The 18375-nt window shown below is 35.4% G+C and overlaps 1 protein-coding gene across 5 annotated transcripts in view; it reads right to left on the reverse strand.

The window, feature by feature from the left end:
• The window catches only part of LOC149578426 (C2H2 and C2HC zinc fingers superfamily protein), a 179069-nt gene extending 162489 nt beyond the window's left edge, over positions 1 to 16580 (reverse strand). For 3 of the 5 annotated variants that reach the window (XR_016364448.1, XM_089829060.1, XM_089829048.1), the window contains exon 1: positions 16286 to 16561. Coding sequence is in view for 4 of the 5 variants with exons in the window: in XM_089829060.1 (XP_089685186.1) it covers positions 16286 to 16549 (264 nt within the window). In the remaining variant the exon portion in view is untranslated. Of the gene's footprint in view, positions 1 to 16230 lie in introns of all 5 variants that reach the window. The other 2 variants (XM_089829069.1, XM_089829054.1) reach the window with 1 other exon arrangement.
• Between the last annotated feature and the right edge of the window lie 1795 nt (positions 16581 to 18375).

Genomic DNA, 18375 nt, shown 5'->3' on the forward strand with positions numbered 1-18375 from the left:
TTACATCCTTGTTAAGCTGATTTGGCATTAGTCTTCATTCCTCTGCCTTCGTTCCAAATCCATTGGGTAACGGCGCCAAATGTTTACTGTATGGGGTAAAGACTAATGCATACAGATAATAAACAAGAACATCTAACAACAGTACTCCTTTTATTATTCGCATATGTCAAAGAGATTACATAATGCTTATAATGATGATTACAATGATAATCCAAAGTTGTACATATACCATTCCGAAGAACCTTCCCGAAGGGCCCTGTCGGCCACATAACAATTAACTATATGCTAATCTACCCGTCAACTACACAATATTTACTGACGACATCAACCTGTCAGCTACAAAAAAATTTACCGACGACATCAACCTATCGGCTACACAATATTTACCGACAACATCAACCTGTCGGCTACACAATATTTATCGGCGACACCATTATCATTATGGCATTGATTTGATCTGGCTACAACTGCTGGTAAACAATTTCCACTTGATATTATGCAACTGTGGTTTACTTTCTTTTAACTCATGAAAGCATCAACTTTTTGGCAGATATATATATTTGCATGTCCTACTATCTATTCAATGAGCTCAAGAATAATCACACAGTTTTCACTTTGATATGCTGATGAACTGAAAATCCTACCTTCTTTGAAAATCTGGTCACTTTTTTAGCATGTTACCCTATAGCAGCATGCTATTCATTATTTAAACTTTTGCTTCATGTTGCTTGTAACGTGATGAGGAGATAACAAGAACAAAGCCTATAATAGGCTCAATATTGGATGGAAAGAAGAAACTGAAAAAAAACTACAGGGAAACACCAAATATGAACAACACCTTACAGGTTACATGTGTTCATTCATGGCAAGCACATAGGGATGCTGCCTTACCAAACACATGTTTCTTCAAATTGTAGCCCATTCCTGCAAATGGCCATGAAGAAAGTAATGTACATTCCTCCTACCCGCTCTCCACCACACTCAGGCCACTTCACATGGTGATTATGCAAGCAAGAGGCATTACTGCCCAATTTAATTTCCGGAAATTCTAGTGTGAGTCTGGCTTCCTACAACGATAACTTCTACAAAGAAAAAACAATGCTACTACTACTATTTTATTCAGAAAACAACAGATATGATATGCATCCCTAATCAATTTGCAGTGTGAATAAAATAAAACCAAAACCCAAGTAGTAAGAAAGCACTACAATTTTATTTATTTCATCTGTTCATCTCAATCCTTCTTCACACTGAAAAGAAAAATCTCAAATCATCCTCTCCCAAAAGATTTCAGAGAGAATTTATAAACAAAGCTAAACAGTTAAGAACTAGTTTTGGCAACCACCAGACCCATAAAGGTTTTGTTTAAACCTTTACTAAAGTTATAACAAAATATTAAATTAAGCCCTAAAATTAAACACCACCCTAAGTGCAATGCAAAGCTTAAAATTTAATAATAACAAAAACATTTAAACACCATCACAATTGCAAACCAAAAATTTATTCCTGTGCCCAGCACTTGCTCCTGCAGCATACTCCCGGGGGTGAATTTTGTCTCAAGTCCTCTTGGAGACCAACTGTTGTATATCCCCACCTTGCCTTAGAATTTCTGTTTCCGGCAACCAAGTAGCTTCAGAATCTGGAAGGCCCTTCCACTTAACCAAATACTCCATGTGTACTTTGTGTCTTGTCCTCATTGCTTCCCTGCTATTGATGATACTTTCCATCTAGGGTGTCTCTTTAGAAGGCAATTCTTGAATCCAGTCATTTGATTCATGTGTTGTTGCTTCTGTACCAACTTCTTTGTTTGAACCTTTATACAATGTGAGATCCGAGACATTAAATATAGGTGAAATAGCTACATCTGGAGGCAATGCCACTTTGTAAGCATTTTCTCCGATCTTTGTTCAAGTGAACCATAACCATGTTTCCAACTTGAAACTGTACATTTCTTCTTTTCAAATCTGCTTTAGCCTTCACCTTTAGATTATTCTGTTGTAGAGTTTTCCTCACGTGCTCATGCACTTCCACCATTGCTTCAGCAAAGTCTTCTGCATGTCCACTCCTTTTCTCCAAACCATCCATATTTCTAAGTTCCAAAACTCCCCTTGGATGTCTCCCATAAACAACTCCAAAAGGACTCATGCCTGTGCTACGATTCACTGAGTCATTATATGCAAACTTTGCTTGAGGTATGATAGCATCCCAACTACCTCCATGTTCTCGTGTCAAGCACCTCAAAAGGTTTCCCAAGGATCTATTAACCACTTCAGTTTGCCCATCTATTTGAGGATGATAGGCTGAACTAAAAGATAAATTTGTGCCCAACTTCTTCCATAGGGTTCTCCAAAAGTGACCCACAAACTTGCTATCCATGTCAGATACAATGCTCAATGGCAAACCACGAATACGAACTATTTCTTTAAAGAATAGTCCTGCAATATAACTAGCATCATTAGTGGTTCTACATGGAATAAAGTGAGCCATTTTACTGAATCTATCAACAATCACAAATATGCTGTCATAACCTGTCTTTGTCCTTGGTAATCCCATGACAAAATCCATACTCAAACACTCCCAAGGTCTGTTCGGTATGGATAAAGTCCAACATTTGTTGATACTCCCTTTGCCCTTTGACATACCAGACAACCTTCCACAAACTTTCTAATGTTTGTTTGCATCTTAGGCCAATAATAAAATCTTTGTACCAATTCTAATGTCTTGTTGAGTCCAAAATGACCACTAAGACCTCCACAATGTTTTTCTTTAATAACATTTTCCCGCATAGAGCATTTGGGAATACATGGTTGGCTGCCCTTAAACAACAGTCCATCTTGCACAATAAATTCAGAAAATTTAGAATGAAAACTATCTTCCAATTTAGTGCAAACCTCATATGCTTCACTGAAATCTCTATCTTCCGCATACATTCCCTTCAATGCATCTACACCCATGTTTTGGATTTGTACTTCTTGCACTGTTAACATTCTTCTACCAAGTGCATCAGCCACCTTATTGGCTTGTTTTTTCTTATGCCTGATTGTGAAAGTATAAGCCTGCAAACTCTCAACCCATTTCATGTGCCTATGGTTGAGTTTTTCCTATCCATTCAAGAAACTAAGAGCATAGTTGTGAGTATACACAATAAACTCTTTAGGCAACAAATAGTGCCTCCATTTTTTCAATGCCTGGACCATGGCATACAATTCCAAATCATAAGAAGAATATTTCTTCTTTGCCTCATTCAGCTTCTCACTGAAAAATGCAACGGGCCTACCTTCTTGACTAAGAACAGCCCCTATTGCAAAGCCACTAGCATCACATTCTACTGTAAAAACTTTATTAAAATCTAGTAAAACAAGAACAGGATATTTGGCTACCTTTTGTTTGAGTTCCTCAAAAGTCTTATTTGCTGCATTATTCCATTCAAATTTTGTGTTACCTCCTCCTTTGGTGGTGTCTAAAATTGGTGCACAAATGTTGCTAAAGTTCCTTATGAACTTCCTGTAGAATGTGACCAAACCATGAAAACTTTGAACCTCTCCAACAGCCCTTGGTGTTGGCCAATTAATGATGGCCTCCACTTTAGATGGATCCATTTTCAATTCTCCCTTGGATATCACAAATCCAACATACACCAACTCTTGTTTCAAAAAGTCACACTTCTCCAAGTTTATCTTCAACTTTTGCTCCTGTAGCCTTTGAAAAACCATCTTCAAATGCTGCAAATGCTCTTCCTTATTCCTACTATACACCAAAATGTCATCAAGGTAGACAACAACAAACTTCCCAATGAAGTCGTGTAAAACTTCATTCATTAGTCGCATAAATGTACTAGGAGCATTAGATAAACCAAATGGCATAACTAGCCATTCATACAACCCTTCATTAGTTTTAAAGGTTGTCTTCCATTCATCCCCTTCTCATATCCTTATTTGATGATACCCACTTTTGAGATCTATTTTAGAAAAATATGAAGCTCCCCCCAAACAATCCAACAAATCTTCTATTCTAGGAATAGGAAATCTATATCTTATAGTTATCCTATTAATAGCCCTAGAATCAGTACACAACCGCCACTTACCATCCTTCTTTGGAGCAAGAACTGAGGGTACGGCACATGGGCTAAGACTTTTCCTTATCAGCCCCTTGTCAAGCAACTCCTGTACTTGCCTGGCAATCTCTTCATTTTGTTGTGGTGTCATCTTATATGCTGCCTTGTTGGGTAGCACTGCTCCAGGAATAAGATCAATCTGGTGACTTATGTCTTTTATTGGTGGCAGAGACTTAGGCATTACCTCAACAATGATTTCCTTGTACTGGTTCAACAACTCTTCAACTTCTTTCGGGCCTGCTGTCCTACGCTCCTTCTTCCTATCATCCTTAGGTTTCAGTACCAATGCAAAGCCTATTCCATCTTCTTCAAGAGTATTAATGAACTCTTTCTCACCCACCATCAACACACTTGGTCCAACTTGACCAACCCCTTTCTCTTCTCCTTCAGAATTCAATCTATATGTTACTCCATCCTTTTGGAAGCTATAAGAATTCTTCTCACCATCATGGCGTGCCTTCCTGTCAAATTGCCAAGGTCTTCCCAGCAAGAGGTGGCAAGCATCCATGGGCAAGACATTACACAATATTTTATCTTTATATTCCCCTATACTGAACTCTACCCAAGCTTGCTCATTCACAACTTCCTGTTGCTCTTTGTCCAACCAACTAACCTTGTATGAACAAGAATGTGGAAGTCTCTCTAACTTCAATTTGTTTACAGCTTCAAATGAGATGATGTTATCTGTGGAACCTAAATCAATTATTACTCTACACAACTTACTTTTCACCTTGCATTGAACTCGAAAAAGAGCCCTCCTTTGAGTAGTATCTTCTTTTAGTGGTTCCTTAACAAGTGTCCTCCTTAACATGAGACTTTCTCCCTGAGCCTCTGTCATCAACTGAACTTCTGGTGAGTTCATACTCATATTATCTTCCTGCACATAAGTGACTCTCCTTTCACCATTTTGAGAAGTAGATGCCCTTTGTGGACACTTATATTTTGGGTGCCCTATCTGACCACAACTGTAGCACTTCATTCTTGAGAACCTGGATCCTCTACCTGATCCATCTGACCTTCCTCCATTAGATCCCCTTCCACCATAGCCTCCTCTGCTACTTGAGTCACCCGCTTGCTCCTTAGGGTTAGACTCACCTTGGGACCTCTGGCCTTGTCCTCTATTGTTGAAGTTTACCCTACCTCGGTGATTCCTTCCACTTCTCCCTCCTTGTTGCTGATCACTCTTCCTCTTCAACTTCTCTTCAACTTTAAGAGCAAGTTGAAAACACTTCCCCAATGTATCTGGGGCCAAGAGGCTGATCTCCTCTTGTATGTTCATTCTCAGACCATTTAAATATCTAGCCACTCTTTATGGTTCCTCCTCTTGTCTCTTTGCCCTAAGAGTTAACCTATGGAACTCCTCTGTATAGGTATTCACGTCCATCTCTCGCTGCCTCAAGCTTTGCAACTTCTTAAACAATTGCACCTCATAATATGTAGGCAAAAATTGTGCCTTGATTTTTCCCTTCATCGCTTCCCATGAAGAGATCATATTTTTGTTATTTTGTATCCTTTCTCCTTAAATATAATTCCACCATGAGAGAGAAAATCCTTTCAACTTTCCTTTTGCAATCCTTACCCTATCATTCTTTGGAACTTCATTCAACTCGAAGTAATTTGTGATTGCTTCAACCCATTCAATCACTTCCTCACTATTGAGACTACCTTCATATGTAGGTAGCTTATCAGTAATATCTCCTTTTATTGACTTTAAAGCATCAACGAATGCCTTTTGATCTGCACCCAATTCTGTTGGTGGATCCTGGTGTTGTTCTTTTTCTTCATCTCCACTAGTACCTTCTTCCACCTCATTCTCCTTATCCTTGTTACTGGACTCCTTCAACTCCTTCAACTTCTCTTCCAAAAGTTCCTCCATCATCTTTTTGATGGCATCTGGAGTCATACTTTTCGGAGGCATGGTGTGAGCCTCAGCTTCAGCCTGTGATTCTTCTGCAGACATACACTTCCCAGCAAGATCTTGTCTCGCTCTGATACCAATATGATGAGGAGATAACAAGAACAAAGCCTATAATAGGCTCAATATTGGATGGAAAGAAGAAATTGAAAAAAAACTACAGGGAAACACCAAATATGAACAACACCTTACAAGTTACATGTGTTCATTCATGGCAAGCACATAGGGATGTTGCCTTACCAAACACATGTCTCTTCAAACTGTAGCCCATTCCTGCAAATGGCCATGAAGAAAGTAATGTACATTCCTCCTACCCACTCTCCACCACACTCAGGCCACTTCACATGGTGATTATGCGAGCAAGAGGCATTACTGCCCAATTTAATTTCCAAAGATTCTAGTGTGTCTACAAAAAGAAAACAATGTACTACTACTATTTTATTCAGAAAACAACAGATATGATATGCATCCCTAATCAATTTGCAGTGTGAATAAAATAAAACCAAAACCCAAGTAGTAAGAAAGCACTACAATTTTATTTATTTCATTTGTTCATCTCAGTCCTTCTTCACACTAAAAAGAAAAATCTCAAATCATCCTCTCCCAAAAGATTTCAGAGAGAATTTATAAACAAAGCCAAACAGTTAAGAACTGGTTTTGGCAACCACCAGACCCGTAAAGGTTTTGTTTAAACCTTTACTAAAGTTATAACAAAATATTAAATTAAGCCCTAAAATTAAACACCACCCCAAATGCAATGCAAACCCTAAAATTTAATAATAACAAAAACATTTAAACACCATCACAATTGCAAACCAAAAATTTATTCCTGTGCCCAGCACTTGCTCCTGCAGCATAACGTGCTTTGCATGTTCTGTAGCAGTTGTCTATTATAATTTTCCTCTTCTGTTGTAGACTTTGTTTTCAGGTTCTTCTTTTCAGTTTGTTGTACATTGGTTCTTCACCATAAAGCATTGGTTTATGACTGTTCAAATCTCAAATATTTGCCACTGTTTGAAGTGTCATATTACTATTTTCTTTCATTGCTTTGCTAAATCTTGAGATTTATGTGGGACATTCATCTAGTTGCTCGCATTGCGCTGTTGTTTTCCTATGACCTGTATAAAACATTGCCAACTACTATAACTATACATTATCACTGATCACAAATAAACTCTGCTTCTTATCTGCAGTTGTTTCAAAACTTCAACTGGTCATTCCATTCTATTGGCACTATCCTTTGCTATGATGATGGTTGCATCCTATTTTGCATGTACCTCTTGCTTGAAAACTTCATTCCCACCAATAGTTGTTTTCTTATTTAATGCTAAAAGTAGTGATAGCATAAATGTTCATTGCTTTGATGACATGGTGTCTTCCTCAATCTATCTATGGTTTCCACTTTGATGCTCTTTGAAATGTTGCCCACTGTTTAAAAGCAACGAACGAGACCTTGTTCTTATCATTGTGATGCACACCTTTGTGATTTGTAGCAGTCATGATATACCTTTGCTGCTCACATATTTATACTCTTTATTTGTTGATTATCAATGACACTTTCATGCATTTCACTTTGCATATGTCTTGCTTTGTCTCTTATTAGCGAGCTGGGCTCAAACCCTTGTGGGAGCCTCATTTATGTCCACTCGTTAATTAGAGCCACATTGCTACATATGAAACTAACTAGTTAGAAAACATATCAGGATTTGTTTTTTTTTAAATGTGGATGCATGTGTGGGGCACGATGATGAGATTAGCTTGTCATTGCTTAGATCCATTGGATCTAACCCATTCTTTCTTGTGATTACAAGATTTGGCGTTGGAATTCAGGAACACAGAAGTAGCAAGGCATTAGGAGTATGCATGGTCAAGGCGAACAACATCATCACCAATCATTCATGCAATGACTGGTCCCTATGACTATTTATGCCCTTTTTTCTTTTTTTCACGCATGCATTTATGTTTTTTCTAAAATTCAAACTCTGATTTGTCCTTTAGCTAGTTTCACAGCTTGTGTGAAACATTTGAACATATATGATCAATAAAGAATTACCTGTTCAGAAAAGCATGTAAGAATCAGTTTTATGTGATGTTTTTTCTTCATCCAATGTAAATGTTTCAGCTTCTTGTTTTACATGAAATCAAAGCTCTTGTTCTTGGCAAAACACAAAATTGCACCTTTGATTGTCATAAGCCTGGGGTGAAAATTTAGGTAACAATTACATTGACCGCTCTTGTGCTTGATGATCAAAGTAAACCTGTACAAAATTCAATGCACTTGACATGTCTTTGGCTTAACTTAGGTTGACTATCGATGAATTGCAAAGTGTGATTATCAGTGTACAAAATAAATGCCTCGGGCATGAGATAATGCCTCTATTTTTTCAAAGCTTGTATAATGGTAGAGCTCCTGATCATGTGTTGAATATCTAGGTTTTCTATCTTGACTCAAGAGAGCACCTATAGCAATCCCACTAGCATCACATTCAACTTGAAATGGCTTAGTAAAATCAGTAAAGACGAGATATGTTCTTTTATAATTTTCTTCATAAGTATCTGAAAACTCTTATCAGTAGCTTCATTCCAATTGAATGTCCCTTTATCTCCTTTACTGGAATCCACTATTGGAGCACAAATTTCATATGAATTTTCTATACAAATTGGCCAGTCCATGAAAACTTCTTACCTCAAAGATATCCTTAGGAGTAGGTCATTCAATGATTTCCTATATCATCTCCTTGTCCATTTTTAATCCTTCTTGGGGATAACAAATCCCAAATAAACCAAATCTATCTTCAAGAAAGTACAATTCTTGAGATTGATTAGCAACTTCTTTTCACGCAACTTATCTAATACTTTTCCTAAATGCCTAAGATGTTCATCCTTTTGCTGACTATATACCAAAATGTCATCGAAGTATGACAAACTTATTTGTGAAATCTTTAAGCAACTCATTCATGCGTCACATGAAAGTGTTTGAAGCATTAGTTAAGCAAAATGGCATAACTACCCATTTGTAGAGTCCATCACTTGTTTTAAAGGTTGTCTTCTACTCATCACCTTCTCTAATTCTAACATGATGGTAGCCACTTTTCAAGTCTATTTTAAAGAAATATTTAGCCCCACTTAAACAATCCAACAAATCATCAATCCTTCGAAAATAGAACCTATACCTAATAGTGATTTTGTTCATTACTCTAGAATCTGTGCACATTCTCTAGCTTCCATCCTTCTTAGGACCCAAAACAGTTGAAATTGTACAAGAGCTTAAACTTCCCATGTCAATCCTATCTCCAACAATTCTTGCACCTGTTCTTGATTTCTTGATTCTCCTTTGCTGTCATCCTATAGAAATATGCTTCTTTCCATACTTCTCAAAAGTGTAAGTATTATGCCTCCCATCATGGATAGCTTTTTTGTTTTATCATCAAGGTCTTCCATCCTTCTCAAAATTGTAAGTGTTGTGCCTCCCATCATGGATAACTTTTTTACCATATTGTCAAGGTCTTCCAAGAAGAAGGTCAAAAACGTCCATGGGAATAACATCACACACTACTTGATCCGTGTAAGTTCCTATATGGAAATCCTCCTTGCACTATTCACTAACCAAAAGCTGATGTCCCTTTTGCAAACATGATACTTTAGAAGGGGTAGGATGCATTACCTTTTTCAAGCCTAGTTTCTCCACCATCTCTATTGAGATTAGGTTGTTGATTCTTCATCTCTGCAGTAACTAGATTGTTTGTTCTCCCTCTATCTATGATGACTTTGCAGCATTTTCCTCCACTCTTGCATGTTGTTCTAAGTTGATTATTTCTTTTAGGTGAGTTTTATCACCTCTTTGTTGAATTTAACACCCTTTTCTTCAAGAGTGATTTGCCAATTTCAAGTGCATCTTTAAAAGTGTCAGGTTCTTGTACATCCTCCTCTTCACCTTTAACAATATGTGCACTTCTTTGACTTGTGGTAGGATTTTTAGAAAACTCATAAGATCTATGACCAAATATATTGCATTTTAAACAATTGTCAAAAAATCTTCTACCTCTACCTCTATACCTTTTGAATAGCCCTTATCTTCCCCTAAAAGAATCATTTCCTCGAGAAGATTGTTTCTTGTGATGTGAACTATTAGCTTTTTTCTTTTGAGTTTGCGACTTTACCACTTTGTGATCCTCTTACCTTAAACTTTGAATTTCCCTCTTGATCTTTGTGTCTGCTTCATAAATAGTTTATCTTTTGCTTTGAGAGAAAACACGTATGCTTCTTCCCTTGTTCTTGGACAAAGAAGGTTAATTTCATCCTAAATGTTATACCTCGGTCTATTGAGGTATCAAGATACTTTCTCAAGATCTTCTTTATGACCAGCCCTAATACCCAACCTATTAAATTCTTCTATATAATCCTCAACTGATATTTCTTTTTTTCCTAAGATTTTGCAATTTCTTGAAAAGATTATAAACCTTCTAAGTTAGCCAACATTCTATTCCAATTGTTGATCATAGACTTGCCTTCCTATCTCCTTTCTTTGTGTATTCCATCCCACCAGAAGGATGAATGACCCTTTAGCCAGTTATAGCAAACTTCACTTTCTTATCATCAGTAACATTCTCGTACAAGTACTTGTTCGTTGCTTTGATCCAATCGATCAATTCCTCAACATCTAGGCTACCCTCATACATAGGTACCTTCGTCTTTTGTCTAGAACTTGCTCCTAGAATCTCTAATGGTTCTTGTTTAAACTCCTCCCTCCTCGGGCTCTACCTCATCTTCTTGAGGTTCTTCCTCTTTGTCACTGATGTCTCCTGTATCAATTCCTCTCCTTTGTGCAAGTTCCATAGCCAATATTATGCTTGAATATGTGGCATCTCATCCAAAATTTATGCATTTCCAACTGTTCTTCCTCGACCTTGTCCTCTTTCTCAACTCTAAGTGCCATCTCTTGACAAAGAAAGTCTTCTCTCACAATTGCAAGAGTTATTTTGTCTTTGGATACTACTAATGGTATAGGACTAAAAAATTTATCTTCTTCTCATATACAAATTTTGATCTTTTGTATGAAATTCACAAGATGCAATATTAAGTTATACCTTCCTTTTCTTTTCTTCTTTTAAAATCATAACCTTCCTTTCACTTACATGTAGAAGTTTTAAATTAAGAATATCACTAAGCTTGAAATTAATTTCAAAATCACCTTTTATGTAGCCATCACCACCCAATCCCTCTACTATATGACCACCTCCAAGAGCTTCACCATACTAACTATTCATATTATGCACAACTCTGATTATCACAGACTCAAAATCTCCCAAAACACTCAAAAGCACGCAATAGTGAGAATTGAATTTAGAAGAAATAATTCACCTAAGAGAAACAAAGACTTTAACCTTCACTGTGATTTCTCATTTATTGTGAACGACTTTATATTAAAAAATGATAAAAAGATTCCCTTTGAAAGACAACTGAAAACTTGAGTTATCTACAAGGCCAAGCCCAAAGTTGAAGGAGTGATCCAAAGAAATAGAGCCTTCAATATCAATCTCACAGTCCAATGCTGATTCAAATTGTACAGTATTAAAATGGAAGCACCCATTATTTAAGACCTTTTAGCTCCCTTTCTTTAGTGACCTTATGGACCATGGATGGATTTGTGCTCAATCAACTCTTTCTCCTATTCAGATTTCCTCTTTTCCAATTCTGTCAACGCAATTTCTCAAACCCCCTGGACTCTCCTCCTTTGAGATAACCTTGATATAGGTCAACTTGGGAGAAATACGTCAATTTTAGAGGACTGGAATAGGTCAACTAGGTCAACCTGTACCCCAAGGATTTTGGGTCCTGGGGCCAATTTTGTCTCAAGGAGTTAATTTTCAAAATCAAGGGACCTTGTCACCTTGCTTTGTTTTCGAGACCGAAAACTAGTATAAAGGGAAGCCTAGGCATCTCATTTCACACCACAAGGTATCATTCTACATGCCAGAACACACAAGTTAGCAAATTTCCTAAGGCATTTCAAGCCATCAAGCAATCAAGATTCAAGGATTCTTTGTGAGCATTTCCTCTTCAAGATCTAGTGTTTTGTTGGTCATCAATGGAGGAGATCTACATTGAGACATTCAACATCTTCTTCATCGATGCACATTTGCATACATGGCTCCATGATGAGGTTTTGGTAGATTGATTGCATTTGTGGAAATTTCCTACATCCTTCATTGCAAATTCAACATTGACAAAACACAAGCATTTAAAAATCCTTATTGACAAGGGTTTCTTCAAGCAAGGTGAGTATTTACATTTGTCTTGCTTCCTTTCATGTTTTACATTTCAATTTCAAGGTTGATTCCTCCATGAGCTTGACTAAGGCAAGCCCTCATCAAACCAAAACAAAAACAAAGTTTTACTATGTGTAGGAGCAAGATATCAAAATTACAACCACAGATCTAGAGACTACTCACAGGGACCTTTTTGAAGAAGTTGGATCAACTTTTCTACTGTGTCCCACAAACATGACCATCTTCCTATAAAGTAGTTAGACACTTTACCGCCAAGTCAACAAGTTCCTGGAGGTCTGAGAAAAATAGCATTTTCTATGTTTTCTGTTGTGATCACAAATCCGCAGTCGAAAGTTTCATAACAATTTCAAATCCACAATTTTGGAGCAAAAAGGTATATTCCCTTACACATTTTGAGGTACGTACTTTATCATTCAACCATCTTTTAGCCTAGACCAATTTCCATTTTTAATTGTGTTGATTGTATATATTTAGCACCTAGACCTATCTTACACTTCTCTTTTAATCAATTAGTTCAATTTCAAATTCATAATGCACATCTTAAATCAATTAACATTGCATGAAAGAGGATTTTTTGTGTACTTCCTTGATATAATTTGAGTTTAGTATTGGCATCCCTTCATTCATTTGGGTTATGCTAATCTAACTTGGGTTATATTGAGAGTTATGTTCGGAAGCCCCTCTTTCTCTTGTATCTGAATGTTAGTGTGAAGTGGGAGCCCTATCTTTACACATTCTATTGAGCGCTTCCATTTTCTCCCACCACACAAACATGGGCATAGCCTATACCAATGTAAATACAAGAAACAATGTAGATATAGGCACGGGTGGCAACTTGCACCACCACTGATGGAAACACCTATCCAAACATGCAAACCCAACTACAGATCAGGAGGAAACTGCTAGTGAAGTCACATTTGAGGTGGAGCTTCCTGCTTTTTTATTTTCTAGAAGTCATAACTTGGTGGTAAAAAAATACAAGCCACAAGCCCCTCCAAATTCTCCCCCTTCATTGATTAGCTTGTTTCCAAATCAAAAGAAACAACTTCAACATATGCAAAATCAGCAGGAGGATATAAATACAAATTTACCTTCAATCTAAATGTAGACTACTTCTTATGGATGGCACTATTATGAGATTGTGAGATCAATATGACTAACTAGTTCTCTTTTGTTGTACATGGTCCTTTACAACTCGGTTCAAACTTGGTAATAGGAATGGCAATGACGATCCAACTCCAACACCCTTACTTTTGTAGTGACCAAGCAAATTGCAGATGAAATAATACTAGCAAGCTTCACTAGATTAACAAAAGACCACACTGCTCAAAATATAATCAAATCAATTTTCTCCTTAGATCTCAATTTCACACAGATACCATCATGGTGAATAACACAACCACAAATTCTCAAACATATTAGTTGAGTGGGCCAAATAACTAAGAGGGGGTGAATCAATTATTCCCACACACTTATTAAAACTTTTCAACTATCTATAAATACTCAACAACCATCAACGAATACTTAAGATTTGTTGGTTAAAGCATAGTAAATCACCATAACAAGGATAAGCATGAAAGCATAGAAACACCAATACAATCAACACCAGGATTTAAATGGAAAACCCAATTTGAAAATAATCACGGAGAAGCTAATTATCATGAAATGAAAGAACATATTAATGTGATATCGGTTAAGGTGATTTTTACAACAAGGGTTAACTACCAAAAATGCTCACTGCTGTAATCACCTAAAAATGGTCATCTAGACTATTAGCCCCCTTCTCAGCATTTTGGCTAAATTAATTTAATCACTTACCTAAGCCAAATTGCTAATAATCAATTTATTTGATTATAACCTATAGTTTGACTATGCTATCCTAAGTTCATTATTTGATTAAAAGAACATGTCCCCTTTTAATTAAATAAAAGACCCCATTCTTCTAACCCACTTAAAGTGCACACATAAAGTCTTTTTTCTATTTTGCAATTAAAAGAAAAGGCTTTGTGACTTTTGTCTTATATGACAAGTCAACTTATATTCTATTGGTTGATTTGTGTGTGCACATGGATCACTCCTCTTTTCAAATTCCACCGTTGATCATCCACCATCTTCATCTTGATCTCTACCGTCCATACATCTTTAAAAGGGAGAGAGTTTTCCCCCTCAATCAATCCTCATTTGAATATTGTTATGCTGCAGGTTTTCTAACAGGTTTCTTTGGAGCTTTGTGGAGAACTTCTCATTTCTTGTCTCATTCTCTCATTCCATCACATTAGCATAAGATCATATGGCATTCTTAGCATAGTTGCATTTTAGTTTAACTTTGATTTCTTGCAATAATCTCACATAGTTTAAATATTTGGTTTTGTAACAATCTCATACATGCTTAGTATAGCTGCATTTTGCATTATCATCTTAGCTTAGTTTCCATACTTGCATTGCATTCTTGAGGGATTCCTTGAAGATATTTGCACTCTTGCTCTTGTCTCAAAGAACCTCCCGTTGCATGGTTTACTAGCAAGAAGTACATTTCTAAGGCTTGGCTGAGAGCCTTCATGCTGAAATACTAACTCCTTGCACTCCACGTGGATAGGGAGCTCTAAGCCGGCATCCAAGCATTCCAACTCATGGAATCGTTTGGATAGAATGGTTTAGAGTGTGACACATTTCTAGTGTACAACTGCAACAAGGGGTATTGTCAATAGGCTTCATTGCCAAGGTGGCTATGCCGCAGAAATACAATAAGGCTCACAACCAATCAAATATCTGAGCAAGTTAGCACTTGCATCACATATAGCTCACATACAAGAAAGCTACATAATCACATATAGACGCTCATGAACATCCATCCACTTGAGATGAAACTTTTTTATACTACATATACTCCTCAAACCTATTTGCCTAGAACAAATTTGAAATAGGTCACACCAAATCATTCCACAATGAGAATGACATGGACTACCTCAACCAATAACAATGTTCCTCGAGTAATCCAACATGCTATAACATTGCAAACTTTGGTGCCAATGGTTACTATGAACATGTTATAAAGAGTTGTTGACATTGAAAACATGATACACACACTACACAAAGGATCAACCCAAAAAACCACAATCCACCCAATGTTGCCTACCAAGTAGATCATCCAACGCTAAGATCTACCACCAAGGCAAGATATGATAAAGCATTTAAGCTAGAGTCAATGATAAACACAACACCTAATACATAGGCTATCGGTGTACAATAGTCAGAACGCAAACAAGCAATACACCAATCTTGTCGGTACACAACTACCAAAACAACTTAGGCTGAGAGAAGATGTCGACATTAATGACAACCATCAACCTCACATTCTAACAATATATTTTTATCAAAAATAAGAGACAGTACATGAATATATTTTTCTTGTACATGACTTCTCCCTCCTCCTCTTGAGGCTAAAATATGGTCTCAATTTACACATAAAAATAAACCAAATTAAGCTGTCAATTGATCTAACTAGGAGTCTATTATTTAAAAACATTTTCAACTTCGATGTTATTATTATTATTAAATATTGTTAGACAAACTTAATTTGGAGGTTCCTAATTTTTTAAGACAAAAATAGAATAACCATATGAAATCCTGCATCAGTTCATGAGATTTGTTTGATGTAGCTCATGGAAGAAAATTTGTGGTTAATTTATCTATAAATGATATGAGCACAATTATGATCTATCATAGAGATTAAAAAAAATTAAATCGATCCTAATAAGCTACTTGAAATCAAATTAACATCACTAAATTTCTATCTAAAATAAATAAAGTTTTTGGAAAGCTGCTTCAAGAAGAGGCATGTTATTTTATAAATAAGAGGCCCTGCTGCCCGATTTCACAGTGAATGCAAATTCGAGAATATTAAAATTTACCGTTTCAACGTAATAACGGCAAAGTCCTTGGGATGGATTATTGAAAGAATCGAACCATTGTTTCTTGGCTATTTGGTGTGGAATGCCTCGCAAATGGCGCTTCCTCGCGCTCGGGGTATCCTGAAATTGTTTGTCGCAATAGTCGCAGTAGTACTTTCGAGCTGCCATTTCCACCAACTACAAGGAAACTAAGCTGCCATGCAGAAAGGTTCCCTGAAAAAAATAGCGTTGATACGTAGAAGAACAAACAATACTGTGAAATTTTTGGAGGTTTTTGACAACGGAATTGGAAAATTGAAACAAATGCCCCAAGTGGCATGTACTGACTTGCCTTCTAATTTAATTGAATTGAATTTATGTTGTTTTAAAAGGTTAAATACTTGTTACTAGTTACAGGTTACTATTAAACGGTACTATTGAATATGATTTGGTTTTTAAATAAATAAATTGAACATTAAATTCAAAAATAATGAATTAAAAATAAATTAATAATAATGAATCTAGTGATTAAAAAATATGACTAATATTCTAACAACCAATTTTAATTATTTAATTATAAAAATATTTCATATTTCAAATAATATAATAGAATTAAACTAGTAATTGCACAACGATAAGGTGCTCAATAATCAAATTAATTTTAAAAATATAATCTTATGTGAAAAAATTAGATTATTAATAATAAAATTAGATTTTAAAAATAAAATCTTTTAAATAGATTAATAAATATTATTTATTTAAATTCAATTTATGAAATATAAAAAAAATCATTAAAAAAAAAATTTATGAAAAATTAATAAGAGAAATACAAAAAATAATATGAAAAAATAATGAACCTCTAAGAAATATTACTAAATAAATTATAGAAATTAAAAAATAATATTTAAAGAAAAAACTAAACTAATATTAAATATAATTTAAAAACTAAAACCTAAATCAAATTTATAAATCAAAGTTAAAATAAATAGAGATCATGAACTAGTGTGGAGATCACAAGTAATTATTTTTTTAAATAAATAGAAAAATAAAAACAATAGTTAAAAGTGGAGATTTAAAATATAATCTTATGTGAACAAATTATATTATTAAAAAATCAATTTGAATAACATAATATTTACTAAAATCTTTTAAATAGATTAATAAATATTATTTATTTAAATTCAATTTATCAAATATGAAAAAAATTATCATTTTAAAAAAAATCAAAAAATCATCATGAAAAATTAATAAGAGAAATATGAAAAATATTATTAAAAAATAGCAACATCTCTAACAAATATTCTATTGACTAAATAAATTAGAGAGACTAAAAATTAATATTTAAAGAAAAATTAAACTAATATAAAATAATAATTTAAAATAATATAAAAACTAAAATCTAAATCAATTTTAAAAATCAAAAGTTAAATAAATAGAGATCACAACATGAGCTAATGTGGAGATCACAACTAATTATTTTTTGAAATAAATAGAAAAAGAAAAACAATAGTTATAATTAAGTAAAAACAGGTTTTGAAAGGCCCTGAAACCTTTTACAGTAAAACAAGAAAAGACTAAGAGGAGCTATGCATTAGCACCAAAAAGATAAACAAGCCATAACAAAAATCCTTAAGACAACAAGTAGAAGATAAGGACAGCAGAAAGATAGCAATGAGACAGCTATAGGGTCTTCAACAAGTTAGCAGCCTAATTAGCTAGAATGTTCATGTTCACAACAAAAGCCCTCAGCTCATCAATCTCTTTATCATCCATAACCTTAGTCTTCTTCAAATTTGCCCTTGTGCATTTGTTGGGACCATGATCCTCCTTCATATCCTTTGTGCCAGGGTTCTTTCTCCCCTACTCTAGCTTATCCAATAGAACCTTGACATTATTATCAATACCTTTCAAGATGGAGCAACTCTAATCGATGATCTTCAATGCATTCTCAGTGCCCTTAACTCTGTTGTCCAAAAGATCAATCATTTTTTGCATATCCTTCACCATTTGATCAACAACTTTGGTTTTCCTTCAAGAGGGGAGACTCTCTTCATTATATTAGTAACATCTTTAGCAGTCCTAATCAGATTCGTGAGCCTATCCAAATGTTGGCCTAAAGTACTCTCACCCTTGTTGGTTTTCCTAAGTTGATCAAACTCCCTTCTA

Source organism: Cupressus sempervirens, chromosome 1, assembly GCF_028749045.1.
Source record: "Cupressus sempervirens isolate cs-2001-9-10 chromosome 1, ASM2874904v1, whole genome shotgun sequence".
In the NCBI taxonomy this organism is placed as follows: Eukaryota; Viridiplantae; Streptophyta; class Pinopsida; order Cupressales; family Cupressaceae; genus Cupressus; species Cupressus sempervirens.